Source organism: Glycine soja, chromosome 18, assembly GCF_004193775.1.
Source record: "Glycine soja cultivar W05 chromosome 18, ASM419377v2, whole genome shotgun sequence".
NCBI classification, from domain to species: domain Eukaryota; kingdom Viridiplantae; phylum Streptophyta; class Magnoliopsida; order Fabales; family Fabaceae; genus Glycine; species Glycine soja.
This window is the reverse complement of record NC_041019.1, coordinates 52,572,980-52,593,635: the sequence shown is the minus strand read 5'-3', so window position 1 is coordinate 52,593,635 and position 20,656 is coordinate 52,572,980. Positions and strand designations below refer to the sequence as shown.

The 20,656-nt window shown below is 30.4% G+C and overlaps 1 protein-coding gene across 1 annotated transcript; it reads right to left on the bottom strand.

Moving 5' to 3' along the window:
• Window positions 1-12,505: 12,505 nt before the first annotated feature.
• Window positions 12,506-17,534, bottom strand: LOC114394865 (DNA-binding protein HEXBP-like). The gene is made up of 5 exons (XM_028356535.1): window positions 17,390-17,534; window positions 14,593-14,691; window positions 13,449-13,595; window positions 13,188-13,286; window positions 12,506-12,718 (listed from the first exon to the last, which is right to left on the bottom strand). Exons 2-5 carry the CDS (start codon window positions 14,677-14,679, stop codon window positions 12,617-12,619), a joined length of 435 nt encoding a protein of 144 aa, XP_028212336.1. The 5' UTR covers window positions 14,680-14,691; window positions 17,390-17,534; the 3' UTR covers window positions 12,506-12,616.
• Window positions 17,535-20,656: the final 3,122 nt, after the last annotated feature.

Sequence of the window (20,656 nt, the reverse complement as noted above, 5' to 3'; positions counted from 1 at the left end):
GTTATCATAATTGAATTTTTTTTAGCATCAATTAAGAGATTTGATTAAAAATTATTTTCAATTATAAAATAAAATATTAATTGATGCTAAAAAAAAGTAAATGTATTTATTAGTATCAATTAAGAGATTTGATTAAACGATTTTAGCATCAATTATGCTATAAAATAAATACATTTACTAGCATCAATTATCTTATAATTATAAACGATTTTTTAATCTTTCCAAAATTGTTTCGTTAACACCACCAGCGAAACATGCCCAGGGGTGAATGCACTCCAAGTAGGGGTGGAAATGAGCCGAGCAGGTTGTCGAGGGCCTTCGGCTCGGCCTATGTAAGGCTCAGCTTGGCTTGTTTACTATAAAGGTCAAGCTCAAGCTTTTTAAAAAGTCTTTTTAGATAAAAAGGCCAAGTTCAAACCATAAAAAAAGCTTGTTAAGCTTGACAAGCCGGCTTGTTTAACTAATAATAATAATAATAATAATTTTATTTTATCAAATCTTATCTTATCTAGATTTTATTCTATCTAGATTTTATTTTATTCAGATTTTATTCTATCTAGATTTTATTTCGTCCAAATTTTATTTCATCTCATCTTATCTTATCTTGTCTAGATTTTATTTTATTTCGTTTATGGGCTTGGACTTAAAATAGATTTGAAAACTTTGGGGCTGAGGACGTATATAACAACACCAAGGTTTTAGTTTAGGAAGTTTTTTTTCGGAGAGGAGAATAATTCTAGGATTTTAAAATTTCAGTTTTTATTAATGTTCATGCACACTGTTCACATAGAATAAAATTCATTTTCTGCAAATCATCTCTAATCCATATATTTTTTAATATTATGCTCTTTTTATTTTCTTTTGATATACTTTGTGCTTTAACGATTTGAATTCAATATGATTTTGTTTATCAATTATTTTTGGATTTGTACATTACTTATACGAAATTTTATAAGTTTCTTTTTTTAGTTAGTATTTCACTAGGTTTTAAAATAATTAATTAATCAAAGACCTCTTTAAGCAGATTTTTAAATAGGCTCCTGAACCAAGCCAGACTTTTATATAAGTCGAGCCGAGCCTTAAAAAAAAGCCTATGACAGGTAATGAGCCAAGCTCAAGTCTTACGTATTCAACTCAGGCCGAGCTCAAGCCTAGTAAAGCTTGGCTTGGCTTGGCTCATTTCCACCCCTAACTCCAAGCCTATTTCGCAAATCCCGATGACGAAAATACGGTTGACGAAATGCTTACCAAAACAGACCCCGCACAATATGTTTTAAGATGGACCCTTAATGGAAAATAGTTTATAAATGAAACTGAATGTGGTCAATTTGCCTGCGGAAACTAATAGACTAAGAATTAAATAAATTGAAGGGACTAGAATTATAGTAGAACGACCAAAGGGAAGGTTGCAAGAGTAATTTGATCTGACTAGCTAGTGCACAACCTAAAAGGGTGTATGAAGTTTGTCTACCAAATTAAAACATTGGTACGTTGGAGAAGTAGATTGGGGATTTTCTGGTGGCGTGGATGCAATAAGGAAAGAATTGATGAGTGTCATGGCTATGGTAAGCAGAATCCATGCTTTTAAAAAATGGTCCACGACCGCAATATTGGCCAGATCGAACGTCAAGGTTTCTTGCCTCGCCACAACCACAATTGCGGCTGCATCGTCCACATTTGCTTGCAATATCCGCAATGTCAAGGATCATAACAAAACCGCAACTGCGGCCGTAATTTAAAACCTTGACAAAACCTACAAGTTGTATCACTCCAGCATGCCATGAAATTTGAGATGAACTCAAGGATGTTGTGGTGAATGTTATGCAACTACATGTGCTCAAGGCTTTAAATTGCGGTCGTGGTTGCAGTTTCATCATGCTTATAGCTGAGTCATAGTAGACCTATGGGTATTGTTAGACACTACCCATTAATCTTTGAACCATAGTTGCAATCTCCTTATCACAGTAATAACAATGTTATTGAAGCTTTTCTGAATTACTTTCAATAAATTGTAATACTTTTTAAAAAGAAAAATAAATAACTATTTACTTCTTAAACATTGTGATCTTTGTTAAAATACATTCCCATCCACTTAAAAAAGAGAGGATAGTTTTGGTCCCATTGGATTTATACCTATAACTATCTATCTATAAATATAATATTTCAGGCTGTTACATGTCAGGTGTAGATGTCTCTTCCAATACTACTAAGAAACTTTTCTGTTTTTGATTGAGTCTTTGTTACATGTGTGTCGATTTCTTTTCCAATACTACCAAGGCACTTTTCTGTTTTTGATTGAGGCTTTGTTACATGTCAGGTGTCGATTTCTCTTCCAATACTACTAAGACACTTTTCTGTTTTAGATTGAGTCATTGAAGTACTGTTTTTTTTTAATGTAATGGCTATAATTTCATTTTGGTTAAAGAATGAATATGAAGCATCCAATGAAACCCACAACCTCCAAACATCCAAAATAACTTTCATTTTTACCATTTTCCCTCTCTCTTCTTTCACACGATTTCAGAATTCAGAAACCTCTCCCCCTTCTGATCTTTGAAATGAACACCATTTTCAGCAAAATACACTGATAAGCGGCAATTTAGAAAATACACCAACTATAATGCTTTTCATATTATTTCTAATTTTCCCCTTAATTAATCTCAAGAAAAAACCCATTTTGACCAACACCTAGCTCACAGCTCTGCCATCATTGCTACTTGTAATGGCGACAACATGAAACGTTCTTCTTCCTTCTTCATATTCTGCTCTGGCTTTAATTTCCTTCTTCTTTTTCCACATTTAAACTCCTCCAACTCTTAACATTCACACTTCGCAGTCCGTTTAGCAATGAATAGTTACAATCCAACGTGTGTAAATTGGTTGCTTGTCGAGGATTAATAGTAGTACAAGATGTCAACCAATTTAAATGTTACACCAAGTCATTATCTAGCAATCATTGATGAGGCAAACAAAGGATCTAAAATATATGCATGTGAGAAGAAAAAGCACCATCCTGAAATTTAAGATTGTCACGTAAAGTAAACAATCAGGTTATTACCAATGCTAATGCCAATGATGAGAATGCAACTATTCTTTTGTTTCCTATTATAATCCTTAATAACTGAGAAATAACCAACCTGTGTAACGATAAATGGGCTTTGTACACACAACACTTCTGTTTTTAAATTATATTTTAAGCCAATTTCATGATATCATCAACCTGTTTTTTTTTTTTTTCTAAGCAAAATCCATATTACAAAAAGGCAAAATCAAGATAATGCACAAGAGGTGCACATGAGTGGCAGCTATGCAACTACAAAAGCAATTGTCTCCAATACATTCGTGAAGCAAAATACAACCATGTGACATTATAACAAAATCCCTACATATATAATTTTTTCAACTATCCACCTCCCCTTTAACAATTCCAACCCCTGCATAGTTTGTAACAGGCAAATATTCATCACCATAAAACATAACCTTTATCCTCATCAACCAAAGATTTACTTTTGGATTTTGATGATATGCTAGAATATGAGGATTTCTTTATTTTTTCTGCAGGCACCTCCAACAACTTCTCTGAAGCTTTCCGCATTATTTTACTCTGCATTATTCCCCAGCTACAGTGGTAGAGAAAAATTGAAGACTGTTAGCGAAGCCAAAAAATCCTGACACTTAGATCCACACCCTTGAAAACATCCACGAAATCGAGAACAATTTACAAGCTGGTATAAAATTAAATTTTCCACTTTGTGAACAAAATCACTCGACCAATTGAGTCATCCAAAAAGGAATCATTATATTCATGGAAGTCCAAAGCAAACCGTGATTTCTGATTTTAGAAGCTTACTAATTTGTTCAATCACATCCTTTTACGATCTCAAGCTTATAAATTTGGAGAAGAATTCATGAGGAACCATGATACAAATCTATTTGTATTAACTGTAACATCCAGATGGAAAAATGTTACATCTAGAATGGAAAGTTATATGATGGGAAGTTGAAAGGGAACAACATATCAATCATTGGATTTTTTTTTTTATCATTTTAAATGATATCCTGTTAGATAGATATGCCATCACATGCATGGTTTTAAAAACAATCTGTGACTGTGATTTCGGCCACAACATCAAGGTTTTTGGAGTCTACCGACCACAATGCAACCGCACTTCTAGTTACATTTGTCCACGATTTACTGCAATATAAAAAAATAAAATAGGATCTGTCTTTTCTGCTGTCCTTTTTCAAGCTGTTCCCGGACTGTCTCTCTAAGACTACGTCATCTTGAGGTTGTGTTAATATTTAAACAATTAAATATTAACACAACTCTCAAAACAAAATCGTTTTGAAAGAACAGCACACGAGAACAGAGTTTGAAAAGGGACAACTGAAAAGCCAATTTAAAAAAAAACACGAGGAAACCACAACTTCCACCGCAATGTAAAATCTTGATCACAGTCATAGAACATTCACCGCAACATCCCTGAGTTGTTCATGCATGGCTGCAACTCTTCCTTTAGAAGGCTTCTAGAATGATCTAATTGGTTGTGGAGATAGCGAATTTGAGCTAGAGGTAGGTCTCATATAAAAGTGAATGCAAAGTATGTTCAATGGGGTATGTTGGAGTCAGTTCTCCTAATACATCATTTAGATTTTGCCAAGGTTTTAAATTGAGGTTGTAGCTGCAATTTCTTTGCGATCCTTAATTTTGCAGGAAATTACGGGAAAATGTGTCCGATGTGACCGCAAATACAGTCGTGGTGATGCCAAAAACCTTTATGTTGTGGCCGATATTACAGTCACAGACTGTTTTTTAAAACCATAGATTCTGCTTGCCATAGCCATGACACCAGAAAATCCAAAATCTACTTCCCCTTTCGAATGTTGTTTTGATAGACAAACTTGAGACACCCTTTTAGGTTGTGCGTTAGTCAGATCATGTTTCATCTGAGTTAACCACCATATATATCGAAACAAGTTAGATCTCTCCTCGGAGGAAAAGCCCCTCCTATTCTGAAGTGCTTTGGACACTTCTTGAACAACAGATCCTTAACCTTCTCCTATGATTTCTGAATAAAAAAAGAAAATTGTATTCAAAACAAAACTAGAGATGAAATCACAACAACAATGACAAAACTGATAAAAGGAGATTTCCTCTGTTGTGTTGACAGTGATGTTCCTCATTGTTGTTGAAGCCTCCATCAGAGAGAAAAAGATAAAAGGAAAGAAAGGATAATGGTAAATGGAGCTCACTGTCATCGCCACCTCCGAGCTGCCTCTACTGCAAGCAACATGCAAGGCTGCAACTAACAATCACAATCAATCAATGGAAGTAAAAGAAAAGAAAGGAAGAGTTGATGAGAGAGACGGGTTCACAAGGGAGAAAGAGGAAGAGGTGATGACTTAAAAAGATCATGAACATCAAATGTCTTTATTTAATTTTTATCTTATATTTTTTTATAGTGGAAATTCTAAAAAAAATACTACACATGAACATGTAATGTTTTATTTATGAAATACATGAAAAACATTTATTGACATTTAATGCATTTAACTAATTTTTATTATTTTAAATCTTAATGCACATATTTTTAAAAGTATTGATGAACACTATATGCTTTTAATTATTATTTTTTTGTTTCATATGTTAATGGTACTCTTTCTCTTACTTTATAATATTCTTTCTGACTTCTATTATAAAAATTAATAAATTTATTATTATATATAAATAATATGATTTAGATGACAGGGTAAAACTTTTTAACACAGTTTCTTTTTCTCTATTTAAAAGTACAAAGCTACATATCATTTATTTTTTAATAAGTTAGTTAATACTATAAAATATTCATGAACTTTCAAAAATCTGAAGACTATTCATGATAATTAATGTGTTTATTTTTTTTCTTATTTTATATTTTAATGGTTATATTTAATTCAAATAAAATGAATGAGAATTAATAAATTCTTGAAAACATTCATGAACATTTAATGTTTTCATTATTTTGATTCAAATTTTATATGTTCACAGAAACATTTTATTCAACTAAAATGATTGAGAAAAAAATATCATGTTTATTCTGGATTGTTAATTTTGAAAAATTGTTTTATGTTGGAATTTAATACACAAAAATATTTACTTAGTAAATAATAATGTAATTAATAATTAAAATTTATAATTTTAAAACTAATTGTAGTTTGGTCAAGAGTAATTTAATTATGATTAAAAAATAATCTTAATTAGTCATATAAAATTAATAACTAAAATATTTAATGCTAAAATTTATTGAGGTTTGGTCAAGAGTAATTTCATTTGGATTAAAATTATATTAATGATTCATATAAAATTAATAATGTGATTAATAATTATAATATTTATAGTTCAAACTAATAGTAGTTTGCTCAAAAGTAATTTAATTTAATAAAAATAATCTTAAATGATTCATATAAAATTAATAATGTAATTAATAATTATAATAGTTATAGTTCAAACTAATAGTAGTTTGGTCAAAAATAATTTAATTTAATAAAAATAATCTTAAATGATTCATATAAAATTAATAATGTAATTAATAATTATAATACTTATAGTTCAATCTAATAGTAGTTTGGTCAAAAGTAATTTAATTTAATAAAAATAATATTAAATGATTCATATAAAATTAATAATGTAATTAATAATAAAAATATTTAATCTGAAAATTAGTTTTAGTTTGGTCAATAGTAATTTTAATATTTTTTTAAAAAACTTAATGATTCATACATGATTAGTAATGTAATAAATAATTAAAATATTAAATGTTAAATTTAATTGTAATTTGGTCAAGATTATTTTAATTTTGATATTAATATTCTTAATGATTCATTAAAATATTATTAATTAGATTTTTTTTGTGTGTGTGTGTATTGAGGCAATCTAGCTAGGACCAGAGTACTTCACCTCATATATAATGCTACAGATAAAAGGGACCTCGAGGAGCTTGAAATTCCCACACGCTTACTACTAACTTCACGTGAATAGCATCGTGAATGGTAATTCCCATATCACAACATTAGCTCATGATCCTCATTACATTCCAATATGACACCACCAAATACTTTGATTTACTTTAATAATCCCTCCACCGTTACCATTTTGTTTTCTTAGATCATCTTCATATCACAACATTAGCTGTTGTCATAGTCCCATTGGATTTATACCTTAAACTAAGTATTTATCCATTGACTATTCTATGTAGCAAAACCACTATGATATGGTGGTATATGTTTCCTTCATACAGTCAAGCTTCATCATTATGGAATGGTTGAAAAAAGCCTGTTTTCATTGCATGTCTTGCATGCTTCGCAAACATGATTTTGGTGAATATGGTTGTTTGCATTGTCACTCTCCCCTTAAACATCATTTTTCTTTGCGCTTGAATGTGTCTTCTCCAATGTAATCCCCATGTTGTGTTTTGATTGATCTAAGTAACATGGTTGATATTGCACATGATGGGAGAATGCTTATAATGTGATATTTTTTTAGATACATCAATAGAGGATAGCCAAATACTGTATTACTGAAAATCTAGTAGTGGTATCCAATGACATGAAAGAAATTTATATTATACATTCCTTTCAAGCCATTGCATACCACCATTAGATTTTCAAATAATATAGGTTTTTGGCTATTCATCATTGATCTATCTCAAAAAAAATATCACATTACAAGTCTTTCCTCATTATGTGTGACAATCATGTTAGTCACATAAACCAAAACACATGGGGGAAACGTAAATTGGAGAAGACAACTTTCAAACACAAAGAAAAGTGATGTTTAGGGGGAGAGGGACAATACCAACAATTACCTTCAGTTCACAGACAGGGAAATGATGGTTGATTCAGCCATGGTTCTCTAATAGTTAGAACACCCTTCTCTAATTTTAGGGTTTCAAAGAGGGGGAAAGTAGGTATTCAATTTTTTTTTTCAAAACGTATATTATTAGGAAAATAAAAATAAAAAAATCGTTAACTAGTTCTTGAGACCAGAGTGCAATATTAAGAAAATGATGTCTAAAGTAGACGTGGTAAGTGTGTCCAGGTGTCTTTTTATCATTGGTCCACCTCACAACCAACTCCAAAACAAGTTCTCCACAACCAACATCTGAGGATATGTCAAGCTGTTGAAGGTAATTCATGTGCTGTATATATTTACATTTTAGAGTACTTATATGCCAAATAAAAAGTCATGACGATCCCTGCCATTGTGCAATAAGGCATGATTATGATATTGTGAAACCCACTTAAAAGATCATTTAAAAACACTGAAGTATTGCATGAACAAAGTCCATTAATTGTTAAATAGGTTGGCTATTTCATAGTTATTAAGGATTTACAAAAGCAAAGAAAAGGGTAATTTACTTTATGTGACAATAATAAATTTCAGGATGGTGTTTTTTCTTCTCGCGATCATTTTAAAACATTTTTGATCCATTTGTTTGCCTCACCAGTCATGGCTAGATAATGACTTGGTGTAACATTTAAATTGGTTCACATCTTGTGCTAAAATCTGAAGCTGAAGTTAATTTTCTCTTTAAATGCGTCATATTATTTTGTTGGCTCAATCAATCAATTAAGGAGAGAACCTTTCACTTCTATAAACAATGATGTCATCAAGACTTTCACGCCGAACCTTCAATGAGGGATTGCTTTTGGCAGAACAAGCTGGAACTTTAGGTAGCTAAAGTAATTGCTGATGGGTCAAAAACAATTAAACTCTGGGTATTTGAAGAATGTAAACTCCTGGTTACCACTTGACTCAGCAATCCTCATCTGATGTAATAGTAGTTAACCTTTCCATACAAATTAGTTTGTGATGAGTTCCTTAGCAAATTTTGGACGTCACCTTTTAGCAAATTTGTTGTTATGTTATAGATAAATTTTCCTTTATTTTCTTTGTGATTGATCATTATCAGATGAAGAATTCTTCAAAAGCTACGTGATAAGAGCAGAAGGGACCTTGATTTCGAGGACAAGGGGCCTCCTGTCTACACTATAAGCTAAGTTGAAATTCTTTTCTTCCCATTTCATTCATTGCAAACTTATTTAAATACATTTGGTGATTCTGTATAATAACAGAATTCACAAGCACGATTGCAATAACAGATTGCTAACAGCTTTTCTAACATAATGCTGAAATGGAAAATAGTTGCGACTAACTACTTTAATTCTTTTATCCCCATCACAGCCATGCGTAATCGTCCAGATAAACAGATCCTTTTTTCATTGCGAGTCTCGGGTTCATTGTGGGTCTCGGGTTCTTCCATAGCTTGGGTCTCAGGTATGTTCTGATTTATGTTGCTAACACTCCATCAGATTTGTTGGTGGAGAAAAATCAAGGAGATATGAAATTAGAGAGCATGGTAAAAAGAGGAACTTTAGCATAAGGACTATGATATCAATATTAACTCTAACTAACCTCATTTTTTATATCTCATCGATGAACAATACAAGACCTATGAAGATGTGTGTCATGGATATGGCTAGCAGAATCCATAGTTTTAAGAAGTGGTCCACGCCTTCAATATTGGCCACAACATCAAGGTGTCTTGTCTCACCACAATCACAAATTGGCTACATCGTCCGCATTTGCTTTGAATTTCCCACAATGTCAAGGACTGTAACAAAACCGTAACTGCAGCCGCAATTTAAAACCCTGACAAAATCTACAAGATGCATCACTCCAGCATGCCATCAAATTTGAGATGAACTCGGGGATGTTGTGGTGAATGTTATGCAACTACATGTGCTCAATGATAGGAATCTAGCCAGGTCGGACCAGTTGATAGGAATCTAAGATGAACGGGGAGAGAGATAAGAAGAACTAGAAAGCTATTGAGTTAAGTCTGAGTTTTCTGTTATTCAATTCGAGTAACTAACTTGCTTTTATACAAGGAACTTCAACTAACTTTCTGTTATAACAGGTACCACAGGTGGTATTGTTATACGCTGTGATTCTACAGAACACAAGGCTACCTACTGCTATGAAGGGAATGATAAATTGCTTCCTGCTTTACACATAGTCCCGCAGGTAATTCGGCCTAACACTAACTCTCTTTGGCCTGCTGTGGTTCTCTGTGATATCCCCTGTGTCCCCTTGGCCTGTGTTGCTATCACTCAACGCTTTAAATTGCAGTTGCAGTTGTAGTTGTAGTTTCGTCATGCGTTTCTTGATATTGCAGACAATTGCAACCGATGTAGCCATACGTGTGGTTGCTTTGTACATGGATACTCCAAAAATCTCACGTTACGGCTGAAATCACAGTTGCAGACGTTTTCTTTTAAAACCATGCATGTGATGATATATCTATCTAGTAGATTATTATTTAAAATAATAAAAACAATCCAATAATTGATGTTTTGTTCCAATTTCATCTTCCCATCATAGCATTCCATTCTTGATGCAACTTTTTCCGTCTGGATGTTGCAATTAATACAACAAGATTGTATCTTGGTCCCTCGATAGTTGCTTCTCCAAATATATTGTCATTTCTGTGCATTGCTTCCGGAGATGGAATACACAAATGTATGATGGCCCTAAATTTATAGCTAAGTCATAAACTACTTGCAAGGAATATTGTTATTACTTTTTTTTTAAAGATTTTTTACTTTAATAATGTTAGATTCAAAAGATTATGACAATATTTACTAAAGCCCTATTTATCTAATTCTTTTTTTTTCATCTTCAATCTAAATAAATTTGATTTCATTTAAAGATTAATTGTTTTTTAAATATTATTCTAAACTCATAATTTTACATCAATTATCAATACATATTATTAAAATTGAACATGTTTTATTAATATATTTTTTATAAAAGAGTAAGAGGATACTATTATTTTGATAATCTAACATAGTATTCTCTTAATCTTTTGTAAAAATATATCCATATTTCTTAAAAAATATATTTAATAACTAAGAAAAATAATAAAAATATGATAAAAAAATTTAAAATGGTTTTCTTACTTCATTGATCGTATTTGTTTCTTTGTAAGGATTTTATTTAACATGTAAGATATTATATTACTTTTTTTTTAATTTATATTTTTCCTAAAAATGCATATCCATAGTCCATACAATTAATAATTTTAATATACATCTTCATATTTTATGAGTATTTAGATATTTAAATTCAGTTTTTTTTCTCAAATATTAGTTAAACAAAAATATTTTTCATATCATAGTTATAAATCATAACAAGAAAAATATTTAACTAAATTTAAATATAATTCATACAATTTTTTTATCTACGGATTAATTTTTTAAAAAAATAATACTATTCTGGATAAATTATATTTTTTATAAATTAATGTATATATATTAGTAAAATAAAAAATTAAAACAATAAAACCAGTTAAATTTTAAAAAAAAAATATTTTGAAAAAAAAACAAAACACACTGAAATCAATTCCTTCATAACGTCTTTAAGAAAAAATAATATTAGAACTAAGTATAATTTCTTAAGTATTGTAAAATAAAGTAAAAGCAAGTGACAAATCAGATTAGGAAAAATTGATTTCTCACTTATTTCGGTAAAGTGTATCATCCATATAAATAATTTATTAGATGTATTATTTGGATAAATATTTTTTTTATTCATTGGATGAAAAAAGTCTTATTTTGGTACATATATTTCTTTACATTACTCCTACACTTCTCTTGAAGTTCGAACATTTGGATGCATCTCAGTTGCAAAAATGGGGGAACATGTTGCACGCAACATGCACTATGGTATACCAACAATGCAAAGTAACAGACATTTTGGATATTAAGCATCACAAAAGGTTAATCACTTCTCAATGAACATTGCATCATGTGTTTTCCTATGTTAAGGTGACATGAGAGTGATATAAGCACCAGGCTTTGGCAAGAGAGCGAAGGATTTCTCTTGCACATTATCCTTAAAATAACATTTTCAATATGAACTCATGATTTAGGTTACGTGTGATTGAAGTAACTTCTACTTGTGGCTACACTCTAAATAATTAGGTACACAATAGCTTATTATTACTTGTATATAATGGTTTATAGCCATATCATGGGAAATGGATTTGGTGCTGTTTAAAAAGAATTGCAACTGTGCAGTTACTGATGTCACCATTCATGCAAGCTTTCCCCTCCACTATATATTAAAATTATATCAAATATTAAAACTAAAGGAATGGTTAATATCTCATGCCGTTTTTCAAAACTGTAGAGGAGCTTAATCCCCCTATATATCATGCTATCTGTTTTGGAATTTATTCATCTGATATCTTTTTCCATCTCTTATTTTCGTGATAGAGCTAAGGGAACCTTGTCCAATTTCACGGTCGCAACATTGCAACAAACTTTCTCAAGGGCTTAATGTAATACTTACAAATAACCTAGAAACGCAAGGCATGCAACTTGGAAGAATCAAACCTCTATTTATAATCGATCTGTTAAATTATAATGAGAAAGTTAGAAAGAAAGGTGATTGCATGTGCTGAATATTGAAATAAAGTTGTATCCAAATGTTGTGCACCTAGTATAAGTAATAAAAATGTCTACCATGTTTCAAACTAAAAACTATCAAGAGATTGTTCTCATAATTAAACATTCAGTTATGCCTAGCTTTCGGACATGTCCGTTTATTATGTCCAGCTTCACCACATAATCCGCAACGCACTGTTCTCTTTTGTTTAGGAGGAGGAACTTCAGCCTACAAATTGAGAAAAAGAAGTTAGATTATCTATATATAATATAAGAGTACATGCCCTCCAACAATGTCACATGCTAAATTATTTCTAAGCAAATTTTCCTCCAAAGATTCTACTCTCCTTTTTAAGGGAAGTTTCGCACTAAAATTTATTATCATTTTATCAAATTTCCATGTGGTCCATTTAATTGGCATCTCTAATCATTATTAATCTATTAGTTTCTTAGGCATTGCTAAATGGGAAAACCAAAAGGACTCAACTTTTTCTCTCTTTCCAGAAGTACTTATCATCTGCATTCATCAATTCAAATATTTTTTTTTATTGATGAGTTTACTATTAGCGTATACTTTCTTTGCGTTATGCTATTCGATAATAATATAAATTTCATTCTAAACATACAACAACATGAGGGCAATATACTAGTAATTCTTAAAAAGTGAGGGGAGATAAAGTTGTTCATGTTTCAAGTACCAATTCGTTAGGAAGATCACAGTCTAGATAGATGTGTCCACGTTCATTGCATATTTTGCAAGTTTGGTTGAGTTCTTCTTCTGTAACTCTCCCTAAAGCCTAAAATCATAAATACATATGAAAAAGTCATTAGAGCTATATATTCTGGAAAAAGAGAAAGAGGGCAACAAATTTGAATAAACCAGATAGACTTGTGTGAATAATTGTATTATATTCATGGTCAATTAGTAAAAGTAACAAATACATGCAGACTCTACATACCCATTTTCGGAAAGCCGGTGAAAAGCATGTTAACTGTCCAACTTTACCACATTTTTCACAGCGTTTATCAACAACACCATACTTAATGCACAACTGCTTGTGGATTCTTGGACCATTACCGAAATACAAACGTAATGGTCGTTCTTCCTGCAAAGATAAGAACAAGAATGAAAACTAACTATAAATTAAGGCTAGAATTGAAGTCAGGTATGATCGGTTTGCAAGACAGTACTAAACAAATCAGTAGACAAGAAAAACAATATAGCTCAAACCATACTAAGAGATATTTAGATCCTTAGAGGTAAATGGTTTAATTGTACATTTAATACATTACAGAAATTTATGGTATAGTATGATCCATGTAACCCTCCCCACCTAATGAATAAGGTTTTGTTATTAAATTATGAGAAAATAATATAAACTACAAGAAAACTCATAAAACACATCAAATAATTAACAAAACCCCAATATTCAAAGCTCCATCACAGAATCTCTTTTAAAAACACATTTTCTGGGAATTACAAGGTAATTAACCAAGAACAAAATCCCATCCCATAGATTACATCAAAACGTACAGGCTAAACCTTCTAATTGAAAATCCTTGCATTTTTCTTGTACCAAATACACAAACTACTGCAGGCAAAATAAACCTTAACAAAACCTCCTACTACTTTTCTACTTTACATCTTCTAAAATGGAAAGGGATAATTTAGGATGAAGATGAATTGTTAGGTTGGCTCTTTTATCAAAAGTACTTCTAAGACTAATATTCAATATCAAGTATATCATTTCCCAGAAAAAGGATATAAGTTTTCATCATCACTTCTTCAAATGAAAATGTAACTCCAAGACAGAGACTTCCCACTTGAGCCCAGAGACAAAAGCACATAAAAGATAATTTCCTTATTTTCCTTTCACCTAAAAACTTTAATGCTGAAAAAAGAATGAAACAAATGATAAACCATCCAAGACTATACAATGCTTGATATGCCACAACAAAAGCATTCAAAGCCAGGCAACTGGGAAAGCAATTACCATCAAAGAGAGGTAGGTTAGTAGAAAATAAACTATTCTGCTTTTTCTTATATTAGTGTTAGAGAAAAAAAAAAAAAGAATAAACAACATCAAAGAATTAAAAACTCACTTTTTCAGAAACAGTTTCTGTTGCTGCAGTTGCTTCATCAGCCAAACCATGTGGTTTTTTTGAACTTAATTTATCTTCCGTGTCCATGTGAGTGTCACACTACAGCCACAAATTGAATACTTTCGATTTTGTATAAATGCAAAAACTTAGTGCATGTACTAGCTATCCTCACATATCAAAATTCAAGTCTTCTGAAAATGGATTGTCAAAGTCTTATTCTACCGAAACAAAAAGTCAAGGAACTTGATAAATATTAAATGTATTATACAAATTGACAACTAAAAGTAGTAGCCTATATTCACTTTATATATGAAGCAGATTCCTATAAGACCTTTAACAATCAAATACAACCATTGAAAGATGCAAATATCATCAGCCTATTCCCATTAAACCAGCATCAGTTCCATTTCTCTACATCTGGTTAGAGTACTATACATATCACTTCTGAAAGCAATTTTAATGAATTATATGAGAGAAAAGCATGCCACCATCCTTTGTACGTATTGGGTTTTGGAGCACTAGTGACATGACATTCAGTAATGTGAACTAAAAAAAATAGTAATAACGCCACATTGCAGCATGCTTTAATTTTATTTGGCATGTGACACCGTTGCTGTTAATCAATCTGATAATCATTCAGCAAGAAGATGAAACAAGCTTGCTAATGCCAAATAGTAAGTGTTCAACATCCTATATATCAAACATTGATCACTTACTGAGTTGATCTCTAATGAGATAAAAAAAAAATGCATTTGCATATTTTACGTAGCATGTGATTTAGTGAAATGACAAGAGGTAAAGAATATTTTTTTAAAAAAAAATAATTCTGAAGATCTCATGACTCATGGAAGTTGTTAATGAGACCCTTAAAATACAGGTGCTGATAAGAAAAAAAATTGACAAAAAGTAAAAATATTAGTGAATAGTAACAAAAAAAAATTGTTGAAATCTTACTGTATTTCTACTAAATTAGATTCACTGAATCTAGAAGTCGCTTTAGAATTAAGAATTTAGCTATTCCAGGAAAAAAAAAGGTTTATTTTAGGAATAATCAATTTTACAAGTGGTTGACTATGTTTAAGAAGGGATTAATTGGTCAATAATGCATTCATGTACTAAAAATTCGTAAAGTAGTCAAAATCCCTGGGCAATATACATAAGAAAAAGATTCATTTTCTTTCTTTCTCCTTTTTCCCTGGCGGTATCAATACAAAGAAAAAGGGCAAAAAAATATCTCTCAAACCATGATAATTTAACACTTCATAATTGCAAATAAAGAGAGTAAATTATAAGGATCATGCACCAACCATGCTAATTGTTAGTGCCTAGTGCACAAAAGAAAACTACTCAACAAAAAAGAGGAAGAAATAAAAGCTAACATCTTTTAAGATGGTGAAGCAAATTGGTAAAGAAAAACAGATCCTCACTTTAAACAAGTGTATCCCTTGTGTCCAATTTTCTGTAACAAAATGATCATAAATTCAAGGTTGTCATTTTTTAAACAACTGTAATAGTTTTCTACATGTATCACCTATCCTAAAGAAGTTAATTAAACCAAGGCTTTCAAAAATTGTTCAGGACAGTCATTACATCGTCAAAAAGAAATGAAGGAATTCAATAATTTTTGACAAATTGATAACAAAGTAGCACTCACCTATGTTTACCTATCTATAAAGCAGTCTCATTGAAAAATATGCTAGAATCAGATCATACACTGGAAAAGAGTGTGTATTTCAGCACTTACATACATACCATCAATAAACTATCAATTTCAATCATAAGATTCAGGACAATAAGAATCATAATCTGGAGTCTCGACAACACTTTCAACAAAACTCTGAAACTATGGTAGTACAAACAATGGTAGTACAAACAAAATATCAACTTAGGCAGTCAAACTAGATGGGTCATCAAACATAGCTAGAATCAAGATTGGTGATCAAGTAATTAGTATATGGCCCATCAAACCAAACAGAACTAATTCCGTTCCTCAGCAAGAAGCACTGACATTGGGACTTCAGCACAAGAACCCTAAATTACACTACAGATTATGAGCAAGAACCAAAGTCTGCAAAAGGTAAACTAATGAGAAAAAGAGGTTAATAAGATACTCCCCCAATTCCTAATTATAGGATATTTTTAACTAATTCAGACACATTTAAAAAAGTTGATTTAGTTAATAATTTAAAATTTGTTCATAATTATAATATTTTTAAAAATTTTCCTTAAAGTTATCAGGACTAACTATGTAACTTTTTCTACATTATTACTTCTCACCTAAATAATTAATTTGTGGAGAAAGAATAATAATAATGAAATTTTAATTTTTAAAATCAAACTCTTTAATTATACGATCCCTGCAAGAAAGAGAGGGAAAACAATCATATCATTTATTATCTATTGACTCAAATAATTAAGAGTATTTTGATAAAAAAAAATATTAATACAAAGAAAAGATAATAGAAAAAAAGTTTGACAAAGGGATAAGAAAATTTCAAAACAATATCTTATACGGAGGGAGTATATCCAAGAACCAACACAATTGACACATGATTTGACCAATGAATTAACAAAGATCAAATTTTCCTTGCCACATATATAAGCAAAGGAAAAGAGAGTGTGCTTATTTTCGTCCTGATACATAAAACTGAATACCTGAAATCCATTTTTTTCAAAAGAAAAAAAAAATCAACAGATTTTTTTTATTTGGTTAATAAAATTAAGGGGGAGAGGATGGCACACCCCATTAAAGCATGAAAAGCCTATCGACTCAAAGAAAACTTCCAGGGGTACTTACATTTATGTAACCTCAAAAAACCAAGTGGAGGGTTGTTTCCTTTTCAAAAGAGTCAGCTGATGGAAGAGGAAAAATTAACAATGAGACACCAGAATATGAAACTAGGTGGTACGTGGTTTTGTTGATATATAGTTTCTGTCTTGGTTTCTGTGGTGGCAACCAACGACCAGTTAAGGATCAAATTATACTTATATTCAATAAATATAATAAATATTTAATATCAATATAATAAATAATTCATATATTTAATATTCATAATAAATGTGTAATAAATGCGTCACTATATTCAATTCATTTCGATCGGTTATTTATGACTTTATGTAATTGAATTGGCTGACCACCTTGAATAATAAGTCTTACCTATTTACTACACTTTCTTTCCGTTTCGACTACATTAATGACTATATTTTTTTTTATAGATATATTAAAAAGATTTACAACAACTCCCACATTTTATTTGATTATTTAAATTAAATCTCCTTAATGCATTGATAACTATATAATACTATATTTTATCGATTTCCTTTTTTTTCTATTTTTATGAGATTATGTTCCCATGAATCGAGGAAAAGCAATTTATATTTCGTGTAATTTGAATGTCATGCATTTATGTATTTTTTATTATAACTAAAAACTCTCACTTTATATTGTTATTACCGTACGTAAGATAATTAATTTTTATATCTCTCATATATTTATAATATTTTAAAAATACTACATATATAAACCATCTATCGATAATAGACAACAACAATTAAGAACTAAAAATATTATACTCTAAAATCCAACGTGTTTTTTATTTACACGGTTTATCATAAATATAAATATAATTTATATTTTTAAAAATGTATATTTATAATTATTTTATTTATAATACATTTATTTAATTCAGGTCTCTAAAATGATAGTACACAAACCCAATAAAGCTCTTCTTTTTAACTTTTGGTAGGTTTTTGTGGATTATGATCAGATTAAAGGAAAAATATTCACATTTATTCAACAATTTAGTGGTTATTTACTAAAATATAAAATTATTATATATTATCATACAATCATAAATTATCATTGATATAATTTTTAAAATAATTAAGCAAAAATTTATTAATTAACTTATTATATATGGTGAATTATTATTAAATAACGGTATAAAATTATTTTACATATGTAATCTTTTTTTTCTTATTTAACATGCTAGTTTATTAAATTTAAATTAATAAATGCATTCAAGTACAAAAAATCAAACCGAACAAAGAAGTTTTGCGTTGGGTTTCTGCCTACTAGCCAAACACTCATCCCACCGAACTAGACCTATTTCTGTTAGTGTACAAAAAAGGCAACGAATGAGTGAAATTTTGGTGTCCAAAATTTGAGCCCTTTATTCACGTGATGTGACACGTAGATAATTGTCATAAATACTGAGTTGTGAGATGCAATTTTTAGGCAATAAACTTATTTTCTCCGTTATTTTTGGCTCATTTGGTTATAATTTCGTAAATATCTAGTTTTTCATTCTAGTTGATCATTTTGATAGGTTACACTTAATTATTGATGGATCTTTTTTAAGGAATGAAGATTAGATTGAAAGGCAAGTTGGAGCAAGGAGTGTTAAAGCTTGAAGAAAGAAATTTGAAGCAAATTTCAATTACGCCAGAAATTTTGGCTTAAATGAAATTGTCTTTTTAGGAACATACAGAAAGAAGAATTTGCTTGAGTCGGAATTTTTTGGCTTAAGAGAAAATGGCATTGAATGTTTAGCTTCAGAATTTGTTAGCTTAAGCCATATTTCACTAAAGTGTTGTACTTTTTGGATGGTATTTAAAGATTTATAGTTTTGTTATTTGAATTTCATTTTATCTAAGCTTATTCTTATTTTAGAAATCCAAAAATATTTGCAAAATTTATAGTTTTTATCTTTTTTTTCTTTTATTGTCACACAATGTCATGCTTATTTACCTATCGTTCTATTCATTAAGCTTAGTTTGTAGAAATTTATGAAAACTGACAACTATTGTGCAAGTCCCTTTTGAAAACAATACTCTTACTCATTGAAATATTGTTATATGATTTGGTGTGTTTGCCAATGATCCAATATGCGTTCAAAAATCAACAACTCTCACTTCACGATCAACTTGATCCCATGCATCTCTGGGTTTAATCGTACTATGGCCACGTGTACGAATGCAATGCAATGTGTCTTCTTAATTGTTGTTGGTGGGACCAAAAGTGCATGTCTCTTTTGTGGTCTGCGGAGTACTAGATCTCTTTTTATTTTACCAAACACTATGGCAGCTAATGTTATTTTCGATTAGATTTGATCAAATTTATAAACTAATCCAATCAAAATTTTATATGTTGGATTGGGTCGTTTGTGTCTTCTTGTCTTGTTTTTTAAAATTCAAAATAATTTACAAAATTAAAAAAAAAAAAGTAAAATAGAAGCAAATGATAATACATAATTCAAGGTCTGGGTCCAATTCCTATTACGTTCCAATCCTAAAAAACCAACATAGGATAATCTTAGAACTTACATCTAGCATACCATTCAATAAATTTGCAATATCATGTGCAGTATGAACTTTCTTCCTATCATCTAAATCTTTTTTAACATACTTAAAGAATTTCATAAAACTACTATCTCTAATCACTAATAATAATATTTGATTTTTTAATTAATAATGGGTTGGATTCACAGGTCAACGGGTTTAAAAATTAACACTCATGACCTAGTTCGTATATGATTCCTACCCTTAGACACTCCTAATGGCTGCTTGCTTTGACCACCGTTGGATTTGTTTTATTTTTGGTTTTGGATACGACTAACTTTGGTTTCAGTCACTAATGTGCAACGACCAAAGCCCTATATGTTTCCTGCTTGTAAAATCGTATTGTATTTTAACGAGGAGAATCTCTACAAGTATCTTTACATTAGTTACCAATTACTAATTTTTTTCTTTACCCAATTTGAATGGAGCTTTCTAAGCATGTCTTTATATTGTCAAGTACAAGTCTATGGACTTGAGTTAAATTATCAAACTGTTTTTTTGGGAAATGTGTTAGATGTGGTTGAAATATGACTTGTAATAAACTATTGCTTGAAATGTTGAAGGAAGATGCTATTTGTTTATTTATTTGAAATCCATGTTATTTTAATCATGAATCTTCTAAATTTTGCAATCAAATTGAAGTAGTGAACAATTATGTTAAAAACCTCCCCAGTATAATCAAAACCAATTGAATGTTAGTCCTGGAATGGAAGAATTGAAGTTG